This window comes from Neovison vison, chromosome 2 (genome assembly GCF_020171115.1).
Source record: "Neovison vison isolate M4711 chromosome 2, ASM_NN_V1, whole genome shotgun sequence".
Lineage (NCBI taxonomy): Eukaryota > Metazoa > Chordata > Mammalia > Carnivora > Mustelidae > Neogale > Neogale vison.
Genome location: NC_058092.1, coordinates 30477871 through 30491421, shown reverse-complemented (window position 1 = coordinate 30491421; position 13551 = coordinate 30477871). Strand labels below are relative to the sequence as shown.

Here is a 13551-nt window from a genome sequence, read left to right as displayed (position 1 = left end):
TTGCATGTAGGTGTTTGCTGAATGGAAATACACTTTATGAAGATTTCACCACTAGCTGAGATTTGTTGCAAAGACTAAAGGAAAACCTGAATTACTTGGTTAAAAAAAAAATTGTTCATAGTCCAGAATCTTAAAGGGTGGAGGTCAAGCTGTTTTGAGTGTGCTTCTGCTGTCAGGAAGCCTAAAGGAGAAACAAATTTGGGCAAAAACACTATCCTACACAGTTTTGGCAGCTTGAAGTTACTAATTCCAGGGGGACTAGAGTAAGCACTTACTTCAGAATCCATCAGGTTGGATTTCTTTTAATCTGGGTATTTGGGTTTAAACAGCTGTGGCAGGGGCACCTGGGTGGCTAGTTGGTTAAGTGTCTGCCTTTGGCTCCAGTCATGATCCCAGGGACCTGGGACTGTGCTCTGTACCAGGCTCCTTGCTCAGCAGAAAGTTTGCTTCTCCCTCTCCCTGCCACTCCCCCTACCTGTGCTGTCAAATAAAAATAAAATCTTTTAAAAAATTCCATCAAACAACTGTGGCAAACATGTATCCTTCTTACCCAGTTCCTGATCATATGAGAGTATGTATGGCTTAATGATCAGAAACACAGGTGGCCCGAGTTTGAAGCCCTTTTTCCTACTTCTACTTCTCTTGTTACTTCCTAGCCTAATTCCTATTAGAATTACATAATATTTGGCTGTTCTAATTCTTATAAAGCCAACTAGGGGCTGGAGGAAATAGAAATGCCAGGCTTCAATAGGAAATCAATGATTTGATTCAAGGTCTGCTTTTGCCATTTATTAATTCTCTGATCTCAGGCAGATAACCCTCTCTCCCACTTTCCCATTCCAGTGTCACCATCTGGAAAAGAAAAGAGCTTGATCTATTGGCCAATTTTGCTTCCGCTTTTGAAATTCTATCATTTAACCAGAAATCTCAGCCTACCAAGGGAAACTGGCCCCATCCTCTCAACCCTGGGATCTTTGTGATTTCTAATACCAAAATTTTCTTACATATTGTTATTTGTGTGATCAGCTAAGTGGAGCAGATTCCCTACAGATCTACATTAGCAATAGCCTGATTATTTCTTTGTTGTTTTGTTAAAATCAACAAGGATGAAATAAACAAGAAAAAAATATCTATTAGTGAGCTCCATAATTTATCAACCAAGATATTTTGATTTGAATAATGCATTTAAGTACCTAAAACACAATCATACCCAGGGTAACAAGTTAATTTAAGGTAATAGTTGAGAAGAAAATCAGGAAATACAAATTTGTTACTGCAAGCAATTTTAATACAAAAGTGTGTCTTGTTTTTAAACAGTTCATTGGTAGAGCTTCAGTTTCTGCCTCAATTAAAACCAATTGAGATAATCACACAGCAACATGGTCGGAGCTGAAGAGGAACAGCAGCTAAAAAAAAAAGGAGCCCCAGACAGCCCCTCTTCATGGTCACTTGGTCAGTTGACTTTATTACTCACAAAAAAAGACGGAAGCAAACGGGACTTGTTAACAAGTGTGCTGGTGAACTCCTTTAAAGGACGAGCAAGTGTTTGTTTTATGTCCACATTTTCAGAATAGGCTCGTGGAATCATTCCTCAGTTTGTGGGAAGTTGATCGACCATTTAAATAAATAGCAAAAATGCAGATAAATCTGTAATTCACAGTGCCACCAAGGAGTCTCCCTTTCCCAAGGGCCTGGGTCCCGGTGAGCATAGGAGTTATTGGTGGCTGGGCTGGATAGGACATTACAAACCAGGACTCTTAAAAACCCCAATGTTTTCATGTTTTCTGAAGAGTCGTATTTACCCCTGAATTCTAGCAGCTATTTGACCTTTAAACACCCAGTACTGAGACAGGATTCAAAGTATTGCAATGAACTCCTTTTGCTGATCATGTGCAAACATTACCAGAGGAGGTTCCCTCTCTTTAGCTAAAATCACACAGCATTAAAAACATTGGAAAAAGCAGAAGTGCCCTCCCCTCAGTTCTTGCTAATTGAGGTGTCTGTGATTTACAAAAAAAGAGTTCCTTAAACACTGCAGGATTCTTATTATTATTTTTTTAATATAATTTATCTTGCTGGGACAGCAAGTCGAGTTTATAAAGAAGATGCATTTAGGAATAATCCTAAAAGATAAAGCAGGTTTACAACCCTGCACCGCGCAGAAACCCTATTTAGAGCCTTTTTTTTAATACACATTCTCATCTTGACCTTCTCACTTGTTTTTCTCAAATATTTCATTTCTGGGCCCCATCCATTACAGGGTTACCAGGAGGCAAATTTTATCTACATAAATATTCACATGAAAATAGTAACTTACAAAAAGAAAAAAAAATAAGGCAGCTTCATAACACAATTATTCTTTTACACTTTTAACAATATAACTTCTCCTGTTCAGAATAAATATACACCCAATGTACGGAGCAGGCTTCAAAGTGGATAGAGGCTTGGGGGTGCTTGTACAGTGTTATCGTTTGGGACCTGGAGTCCTGGGGGAGGCAGTGGTGGTCTTCTTAGACATGGTTGGGATTTTGGAAGGCTTGTTGAGCCCTCTCCTGGAGTTGCCCTGGCCCCCTGCGGCGCTGCTCTCCGAAGTGTCTGAACAAGCAGACTGTGTCTCTAAAAGGTCAAAGTCAGAGGCATCGCTTCCTCGCCGGCTACTGGCTCGACTCCCGGCCCGACTCCCGGCCCGACTCCCAGGACGACTGGCTGACTTTTTAGGGTCTGGAATTCGAGAATAAAGCAGCAGACTTAATAGAGACAACATGGGGTGGGGGGTGGCGAGAAGAGTGACGAGAGGTTGGGGCTCTGATTCTAATACTACCTGATCTGCCATGTGACCCTGGGCAAATCAGGGCCTTTCTGGAACCCCTATCTCTCCACCTACACAGCAGTGACTTGAAACCTTTTCTGGCTTTGTGATTCTCCTCGAGAAGCCTGCCTTCTCTCAGGAGCACAGTGACCTCGTGTGGCCCCCCGCAAGTGGCACTGAGCAGGACTACTCAGTCTCCTGGGCATAGCGGAGAGCCTTCTAGAGGGGGTGGGCATCAGGGCCAGGTGCAAAGCGTCCCAGAAATGAGGCCAGTTCCTAGGCTCCCATGAGGAACATCAACAGGTGAACAGATGTGATGACTTTCTCAGCTTGTCAGCAGCTATCATAGTGTTGGAAAAAATTACTAGCAAACTGCCAGTCCCAAAACTGAATGGCCTTCTGAGGAAGGCCCATTTCAGAAGGCCCCTCTTGCCTTCTACAGCCGCTCAAATATGGTCATTCCTAATTAGAAAACAGGGGGGCCTGGCTTTAGCCATGGAAGCCTCTGCTCTGAGAAGGCATAGCTATAGCTAGCTACAATGGTGGGAGGGAAAGGAAAGAGCAGCAACAAATCTGCGGGCCTCTCTGGACATCACATCGAGTGCATCTCTCATCACTTGCTCCCTGGAGAGCAGTAGGGCATTGCTCGGAGACTGCTGTTCTCCAGTTCTCAGCCTGGCCACTCCCCCTCCCCTTTCACCCCAAAACCTATGAACAGGGGTAGGTACTTACCTGCCCGATTTGTTTTGGCACCTGTGGAGGCTGGGGAAGAGCTATTGCTAGTATCACCAGCAAGGGATGTTCGACTAGAGTGAAAGGTTGGTGTTGGTCGTTTCAACTTGCTGCCTGTTGATGGAATAACCTTAAAAAAATAATAATAAAATAAAAGGTCATATTTACTAGATAAAATTTTTGAAATTCAATTTTAAAGGGTCTACTTAAGCCTCCTCACATCTAATTGATTGGAAAGCAAATTAAAAGTCCAGGAAAACAAAAGATTTATTTTGAAAGTGTCCTAGGGTATATATTTTAATAATTGTACTCCACAAAAGGTCTCATGTTCCAATTTGGAATTTTACAATGTCTTCTTAAACTTCTACTAGATACTTACTGACAAATTTTATGTCACTGACAAATTTCTACTAGAAATGGCAAAAAAAAAAAAAAAAAAAGTCCAAATATTCACAAGTGTCAAAGTGTTGGGGTTAAAAACTTGAAAGATGGGTTCACACCGTAAACATTTAGTATGGAGATGCAGCGATCACTCCAACCCTATCTCAATAGATGCCTGACTGCATGAACTTCAGTCAAGCTGAGATCTATTTCCTTACGAAGAAATGCAGATAACCACATTCCTTCTTGTTCAATCCAGTGGGCCACCCCATATATGTGTGGGTGTGGCTCACTCCCGTTTCCTTCTAGTGGCGTGGCTAGAATGGCCAGAGAGGTCTTGCCACACTACTAAAGTGCCACCCCACCTTGTACTCCTCCCCTGCTTGAGGATCTGGTACACCCACCCTTGTTTGCAGCCTCACCTACATTCAAGTCTAAGCTTTATTTGTTCATGGTCACATCCTCAGCACCTTAAACAGTGTCTGGCACAGAGGAGGGGCTCAATAAAAACTTGCTGAATGAATAAATCATGTGTAGAAGTACTTCCTAGTGGAAAAAGAGATAGATAAATATATATTATTACTGCTACCGAGAGGAGCAACATTTCCCACTTGAGGGTTTTTTTTTTTTTTTTTTTTTGCCTTTTTTAAAAAGATAGTAGTAGACTTAATTTGGAGAAGGAATATTTTAAGTCTATTTTAAATACCACTCATGCCACAACACGCTGTTCTAATTCTTCTTTGAAATCAATTGTGTAAGCTGTTTTCCAGGACCTTTAAGATGTTTATACAAATGGAAAGAGTAGAGCAACCCGTTTCATTGTGTTTCTTGTATTTCTTTAATTTAGAAAGAAGAAGCAGAAGCCGCAGAAAGTGATTAATGTTCACGCACAAACCCTTCTGGCCCACAGAGGAGTAAGAGCACCAGTTTCAGAAGCTACCGCTTGTGCGCGCGGCCGCTGGGAAGACTGCAGCCCTGGAGCCCCTGGGCTGGGAGTCCACGTCAGGACATGGCCTGTACAACACCCACAGGTAAGGAAAGGTGAAACCTCGAAATGAACAAAATGAAAGGTAAAACCTTAAGACAAAACAAAAAGCCTGGCCTATTTGAATCCTGTGAGTCTTTTGTACTTCATAATTAAAACATTTAAAATTTTAAAGAATGTTCGAGACTTTCATGAAACTGGAGCCATTAAGGAAGAAGATATGCAAGATAAGCATGTTGAGTCTTGGGGTTCTGGGGCCAAGAGGTCCCCAGATTATGTTCTCAACTGGACAGATTTCTGAACTGGAGGTTTAGCTTGGAGCAGATGAATCCCAAAGCAGCAGCCCATTCACAGGCACTGGCTTCTTAACATTTCCCGCTTCTCAGGCGGAAGCTTTGCGTGACTAAAGGCAATGTTATCTTTTGAGGCACAAGAATCCAGTATTTCCCAGCCGGAGTTAGAACGCAGATCTTCCTGTTATCAGACAAGCCACTGGCCGGTGATTTGTTTCTGAAACACTGCTCTTCCAAAAATGCTTTGGGCATTTTAATACTGCACTCAAACATGCTTAACTGCCAGCCTGTGTATTCCGATCAAGGCTTCGGATACCCAAGTGATGAGGCCAAGAAATTCAGAAGTTAAAATCTGAGCTTCAGAGCAGTGTCCACTGATAGTGGGCTTGGCTGAAGTAGGCAGCACCCACGCCTCAGACCAGTCTGGTGATACCAAGCACCCTGGGGATGTGGCTCAGGGCAGGGGACACCAGCCATTCTTCTGTTCTAAGCAAAGATAGAACATGGCTGAACATGCACCACAGTTGAATTTCAAGTGTTCATAACTCGTTTATGTAGCTCATGTTTGGAGACTCCGAGAGGCCTGAGTTTTATAAATAATATCCATAAACAGATTACCAGAATGACCACTGTTCATCACCCTGGAAAAAACCAACATTCTAAAGACTGTTAGCAAGCTGTCTAATCCGATTTTAGGCATCTCTTATTTATCTCCAATTTTGGTGAGTCCGAGTTAGAAACCCCTGAAAAACACTTGTCTAGACGAATCAGCTGTGACAGCAAGCACCACAGAGACGGAAAAGAGCATGGACTCGTGTCAGGAAGAGTAGCTGATCAAGGTCTGGGCATTAGCGAGGGCCTCGTCTTGACTGTGTCCTTAGTCAGCAAAACCATACTCTACCTCGGGGCTGAGCAGCTGGAGGTCAGGATAATGGCTGTCCCTGACAGGGGTGCCAGCTTTACTGTTTACCAACCAGGGTTTGTCATAACAGCGAGAGAACTGAAGTGGAGTCTGTGAAATGGAAATCCAAAGGGAAGGACGGGAACAATTGAAAATGGAACAGAAAGGAAGCAAATTGGGAACACGAAAAATAGAAGACAATGCATTTTAAAGAAACAGAAAATAAAACAAAACAGGCATTAGTTCAACAGGATAAAAGGGACCAGGCAGAAAGGCAACAGCTTTCTTCATAAGTAGCCCATCAAAACAAACTTAACCGTTAGCTTTGGCTGCACAGATAATGCCTGGGTTTCCAACATTAGTAACTCTGGATGGAATAGACATAGCAAAAAGTGTTTTTTACTTAACAATCTGAGTTCGTATTTTAATAAATGTCCTTCAGAGTAAAATCTTAAAGGTCCAGTTATCAACTGGGGCCTGGAAAGGCTGGTCTAGGTAGAGCTTGGTCTGTAGGTCCTCATGTCCCTCTCCTTGTGAAAGTACTCAGAGGCTACCCTCCACAACGACCACCTGGAAATATGGGAACAAGGAAGAAGGCCACGAGTGAGGTCAGTACATACCTTGGTACCACTGGCTGGGGTGGCTGGTGAAGACGGCATGGACGTACAACTGTGGTTACTCTGACTAGCACTGGAGCTGGAGCGGGTCGGGGAAGCAGCCCGGGAAGATGGTTTGGACCTTCGACCCCGTGACCGGAAAGGGGTCATTCCCTGGGATGCCCCCTCAGGCAGGATGAATTTCTCTCTAAGTTCGATGTTAGTTCTACCTCGTGCTAAAAAAAGGGAAAAACACACACATACAATGTCAGTGAAATCTTAAAAAAAAAACCATGTATCTTTGATGGTCAGACAGCTGCTTGACCCCACAATCACAGTTACAAGGGCTACTGTTGTAGTGCTCTCTGTGGAGTCTTCTGAAGTAGAAATAAATTCATATTATGACCCACAGCAGACAATTAACTGATCAGCCCCTTGGTCTGTCATGATGAAGAACTTTATGTACAAAATACCATGCCATTCTGTGGTAATGACCCTGCCTTGGCACTGTCCCCTGGGGCAAGCACACCATAACTCAACATCAAAGAAAGCAGATGCAGCAGTGCACAAACCTCAGACATTAAATCAAAACCCCTCTTTTCTCTCTCATAGTACATGTGTACTTTTTGCTCAGATTTTGCGGAATACGTGGTAACTAAATAGTGTTGAAAAATCATTGAAATCAGCTATTCTATTTGAATTCTATTTGAATTCCCCTATACTGGGGAAGGGGTCCAGGAACTCAGGACAGTAGAAAGATCAGGATAAAATCATTAAGAAGTATACATGTGGGAGGAGAGAGAGAAAGATCAAGACCATGCACAAAACTTGCCAGTGAGAAACGTTAATTCAAAACCTGAAAGCAACAAGAAGCTGAAGGGACGATGGCAAATGGGAGGAACGTCACAGTGGAAACAATCTGGAAACTGCTCTGAAGGCCAATAGGTGTTGTCCTATGGCTTTCTGCAGCTATAAGACTGGAACTTAAAATTTGGATTTGGTCAGAAGACTCCAAGGATGGCCAACATAAACGTTAAACGTGAAATATACTACTAACTTAAAAGAAACAGTCCTCTGGAACATGTCCTTAGATTATTTCTCACCAAAAGGTATTATTCTGCAATAACCTCCTACCTCCTTTTCCACCCTATACTGTTTACTTTTTAGACTACGCTAAGTAGATCTGAACAAAGAGGACTGCTGGTGAAACTCGGGAAAAGGGAATCAATTGTTATATACAAAACGTTTGTCATTCTTTTCTAATGTAGTATTTTTCACTCTGGCCAAGAACCACAACTTTAGTAGATCTGAGGTACCTGTGCCGACCCCCTCTTCTGCTCAGGCCTGCATGTCCTCAAGAGAACTGCATAATCTTGATAGAATCAGATTTTAAATCAGGTTGCATGGGTGTCTAAGCAGGTAGTTCCAAATTCCTAAATCAAATTCTTGTCAATATACTACAAGTGTCAGGTTAAGAGGGCTGATGTGGATATCAAAACCTGAATGACAGTATAGGCTCAGTGACCAACCAGGTCTTCCTGATCCAGGCCTGTTTCCTTAGGCTGATCCCAATGTCTGGGTGGTCTGTGAATGCTAAGCTGTTTCCTTCCTCCTCAGGCCCCAAAAGAATGTGCCCCTTGAGGCTCATTCCTTGGCCCTGGGATCTCTACTCATCCATCTTCTGGACTCCGTGCTTTTGACATTAATGATTCTTCAAGAGAACTTCCTTCAGCACTAACACAGAAACTTCAGTAAGACTTTCCATCACTGATAACTGGATTCAGGACTTACACTTCTTTATTTGTGTTTGCTAATGTGCCCAGCCTAACAGTGGGCACACAGCAAAAGCATTAAGATAACAGTGATGAATGAAAATTATGACTCAGCCGAGGGTTTACCCCTGAAAGAACTGCTTGTGACCCTGAGCTGTACACAATTTCAGACATGTAGTTTAACCTAGTAAACATTTAATAGTTAATTTCTGTGCCAAGAACAACAGACAAGAACAACAGAGTGATACAAGGGGAAGACTCTGAAATGGTGTCTCAGATGAGGGCTGGGGTATTTAACATGTCATGATTTAACGACATCAAGCTTTCCACACACTGCACCGTTTGCAGAGTGTGACACATGCAGTTGGGCACCAGTGACTGGTAGAAGTCCCTGTCACAGACAAAGGAAGTGAAGCACTCACAGAAGCTGAGGTCAAGGAGAGCCGTGGCAGGGCTGGGACTAGAACCCACGCCTCCCACCTAAGTGCTCTTCCTACTCCCTGGCTCCTCATACCCTCAACTACACTAGTGGTTCTCTACCCGTCCCCCACCCCACTCAGGCTCCCATTCTCACACCACCTAAATCTCCCTGGCAAATTATTACTGATAACTTTAAACTGTGCAAACGTTGAAATATACAGAAAAGTACAAAGAGAAAAAGTCCTTAATCTGACAACCTAAGGGACATCACTATTAAAATGTTGGTGTGTGAACTGTGCATATATATTCTTAAATACAAAGACATCAGGAACATTCCTCCATGCTTGAGAGGTCTTACATAATTTCAACTAGCTGTAAAGTGTTATTTCATCATATGGATGTCAACTTATTTAACCAACCCTATGTTGTATTTTTAATTTGCTTACAATTTTTAAAACAATGTATACAATGTCACAAGTAGTGACAAACTACTTGTAAAAGGTTTTTGTGCATTATGCCATGATTTCCTTAGGACAAATTTCTTTCTTCTTCTTCTTCTTCTTCTTTTTTTTTTAGAGATTTTATTTGTTTATTTGACAGAGAGAAAGATCACAAGTAGGCAGAGAGGGGTAAGCAGGCTCACTGCTGGGCAGAGCCTGATGCGGGGCTCAATCCCAGGACCCCAGGATCATGACCTGAGCTGAAGGCAGAGACTTAGCCCACTGAGCCACCCAGGCGCCCCTAGGATAAATTTCTATAAGTGGATTTTCTGAGAGAAAGAATATACACAAGATCTCTTGTATTTGTCAATCGATCCCTCAAGTTTTATACCAATGTACATTCTCCAAAATAACGTATGAGGACACTGAATTTACTTCACTCTGGCTAATGCTCTCTGTATTATTAAGAATGTGTGCACACATATTTATGTGTACAGGTAAAAATCTGATAATCTGACTACTCTCTGCTGTTGTAATTTGCACCTGGGGGGATTACTACCTGCTCTCCTCTTGAAATCCTCTCTTCCCTTGGCTCCAGGACACCTCCTCTCCTGCTTCTCTTCCTTCTTGCCCATTCTTAGACACTGATGTTCCCCTAGTTCTGTTCACAGTCTGTTCTCCCTCTTAAACTTTGAACTTGGTGGTGACGAGTTTACCCACGTGACTTCACTGCTGTCATATGGTTCTGCCTGACTCCAATTATATCCCCTGCTCCGACCCTTGCCTGGATGTCAGAACCTTATATCCAATGACTTAGTAGACATCAGAGCCAGAGACTGGGAAGTCAACAGAGGACCCTTCCTCCTGATGGTAGTTTGTTCTGATTGCATCTTCTAAATCTTCTCGGACACCCAGAGCATTTCCACACCACCCCCTATACCCCCTTAAACTTATGTGATTCATGGAACATCCCCTCCACCCTGGATGGCTTCCAATTGGTCTCATTTCTCATTTCATTCCCCCAAATGGAATTTCTAAATAAAAACGTGATAGCTCGGAATGGCCCCAAATCCTTCCAAGGTCTTCCACTGTTTACAGCAGAGTTTCCCAAACTAAGGTTTTTGAGGGGGTTTCTACAAAAAGAGTTCAATAAATACTCCCTCACCCTTGGGAGATCCCTAATGCAATCAGCGTTTTGTAATCTCTGGAAAGTTCTACAGTAAAGAAGCCTTCTTAGCTTTCACCCAGCATCTTCTAAAAGCACTTACTTGATCATGACTTTTTAAAGATCAATCTTGGAGGCCAGGCCCTGAAGGCAACTACTTCAGGTTTTCAATACCAAAGGGGCCACCATTTTCTTTTTCTTTTCTTTCTTTCTTTTTTTTTTTAAAAGATTTTATTTACTTATTTGACAGAGAGAAAGATCACAGGTAGGCAGAGAGGGGGGGAAGCAGGCTCCCTGCTGAGCAGAGAGCCTGATACAGGGCTCGATCCCAGAACCCTGAGATCATGACCTGAACTGAAGGCAGAGGCTTATTAACCCACTAGGCCACCCAGGCGCCCCGGGGCCACCATTTTCTAAGGGACTCACACTGGCCACATGATGTTGGCTAGTTACAACTGAGTTCTAAGCTGCTTAATGGGTAAAAGGTTTAAGTTTTACAAGATGAAAAGAGCTCCATGGATATGTGATGGTAATACAACCACTGAACCAAATGGTTAAGATGGTAAATTTTATGTGTATTTTTACCACCAAAGGAAAAAAAAAAAGAAAGAAAAAGAAAAACAATGAGTTCTCAACCAAATTGTCTTTCAAATCATCATAAATGAAGTTTTCTAGATCTTCACTTATTTGGGGGAACTAACTTGTCTAATGTTCAAAAACACACCCTCAGATAAAGATGGACCTAGTTCTTAGGCCTTGTTTTTCATCACCATTCAAACCATCATGGTCTCCTTCACCATGGATGAATTCAGAAGCTAAAACCTCCAACTTTTAGCAGTGTCATGAACCTACCAAGCTGAGTATTTTCACTTTACACATTTGGCTAGAGCACTGTACCGTCTGAGCTTTCCCTTGCATTTTGAAATAGCTTTGTGGAAGGTGTGTGCATGTTGGTAGGAACTGTCATCACCTGTGTTTTAGCCTCAGTCTAATATTCTCTGTGGTCCAAACAGCCAAAGAAATGCAACACAAATGAATACAGAATCTCTCTCAAGTGGTGCTTCTAGAAGCCATGTGAATCCTCACAGAATCCCAGAGAGCTTCAGGGAACCGTTCTCTTTGTGATGCCCATGCCCTCCCAGCCACTTCGTACATCTTCCCCAGTCCAAGTGTTCATTCCTCACACAACTTTTTATTTGATTAGAAATACTCATCCTCTCACTAGATTTATGACATCTAAGACCGCCAGGGAGTTTGGGACTCTGCCATCAAGGGAATCAAGAGGATTACTGGGTGCTAGGAGGGCACTCCTGGAGAGGCACAGAGGAAAGCCTTACCTTGTTTGCTCCCAGGAATCCTGAAAAGGCTACTATGTTCCATAGAGAATAGGTACTAGATGGCCCTCCCAAACTTCCTGGGTGTGGGGGGTGGGAGTTCTAGTTTTTAGCTATTAACATAAGAACAAAGCAAGCAGTGCTGCCCTTGGCCATCAGCATAAAGTTATTGTCAACAGAGCAAGTACAGCAGGCAGCAAACAGGCATCCAGATTCCAAAATGTCACATGCAACATCTCTTCTGTTTATTTGTTTAGACCAATCATACAGGACAAAATAAATAAATAAATAAAACCTTACTAATAGATTTGCAAAGGAATAATGCTATTTTACTGAGTTATGGTTAAAACCATATATATGGCTCCTGCTCCTGATATAAAACAACGAAAGAGGACTTTTATATCAAGGAAATTAGTTTGCGATACAGTAACTTCTAAAACTGATTAAACCCTTTCAAGTTTTTATCAGAATAGGTGCTTTCAAAATTCACTATCTATATTTTGTTTGCTGGAGTAAATGCAGAATGACATTTAAAATAAGAGAAGCTATGCCATTTCTGAATTCATGTGAGAACTGTACCCTTTAGCTCTAAACACTTCAAAATAAGACTATAAATCACTTCCAAAGAAGTTATATAACTGTACTGTAAACTGTAAACATTTCTGCCAGGTTTATAAATATGCCTTACCAAGTAAGTTACGCAGGTTGAACCAGCAATCCACACCCAGGAAGGGGTGGAGGGTATGTTAGCTTCTGAGACACAGAGCACCTCGATCAGGAGCACACATTTTAGAGCCACACTGGTCTTGGACTGCAATCCTGTCTGCCATTTACTAGCTGTCTGTCCTTAGGTAAGTTGTTTAACTTTTCTATACTTTAGTTTCCTATTCTGTAAAATGGAGGCAGTAAAAAATCTATACCTCACAGCAGTGTAATTGTGTTATTATCAGTCAACTGCTTTTAACAGCGTGTAGTACCTTAAAAAACTATGTAAGTGTTAGTTAAATACATAGAAACTAACAAATTCCATGGGTACTGTTTCAACAGAAGTATTCTATGCTCTGTCAAGTTTTAATAATTAGAAAAGCTATGGTTGGGCTATTTCAAAGCATTCGTAAAGGCAGCAGATACCATAGAGCCAAGAGGTGCTACAGTTGAAGAAGCAAAAGCCATTCCCAACGGGCTGGGGTGTGGGTAAAGGGGACAAAGCTTAAAAGCCAACCTATGGGAGACTGACTGGAAATCGAAGAGCTGGAATCAGAGCGCTTTATTTTACTCCCAGGATGGTGAACTAGAATTAAAAAAATAAAGAAACAAAGAAACAGAGACAGCAGGAAACGCAGAAACTGGTCAAGAAAGACAGACTGGCAAACAGTGGGGGAGCCTCTTGTGTACCCACATGCAGCTCGGCTAACAGGAGAAAGGAAAGGATGCAGTTGAGGAGGATTTAGCCATTGGAAATTGATCACCTGGCCTTGTGGCAGACCTCACACGCCTGGAGCTGCAGGTGCCAGCGTTCATACTCAGTTCCCCCTCTTCTTCTGCTTGGGGCTAGCAGGCCCGCCCCTTGTGTTTCATAGCCCCGGTCTTAGTTGGGTAATCAACTCTCTGACAAGTGCCTGGGCTCACTGTTAGGTGTTCTTTAACCCCTCTCCCAGCCAAGGGAGATCCCCCAGTCCTTCCCTGCATGGGAGGGGCTCAACACTCTCCCTGGGTTTCTAGG

At 42.6% G+C, this 13551-nt stretch overlaps 1 protein-coding gene across 22 annotated transcripts in view; it reads right to left on the bottom strand.

Annotated features, from left to right (window-relative positions):
* Positions 1-1270: 1270 nt before the first annotated feature.
* The window catches only part of MACF1 (microtubule actin crosslinking factor 1), a 340165-nt gene continuing 327884 nt past the window's right edge, over positions 1271-13551 (bottom strand). For 15 of the 22 annotated variants that reach the window (XM_044237864.1, XM_044237866.1, XM_044237865.1 and 12 more), the window contains 4 exons: positions 6722-6933; positions 6102-6212; positions 3542-3671; positions 1271-2721 (listed from right to left, as the gene is read on the bottom strand). In XM_044237864.1, coding sequence (XP_044093799.1) covers positions 2465-2721; positions 3542-3671; positions 6102-6212; positions 6722-6933 — 710 coding nt within the window. In that variant the 3' untranslated portion in view covers positions 1271-2464. The remainder of the gene's footprint in view (positions 2722-3541; positions 3672-6101; positions 6213-6721; positions 6934-13551) is intronic. The other 7 variants (XM_044237868.1, XM_044237877.1, XM_044237884.1 and 4 more) reach the window with 1 other exon arrangement.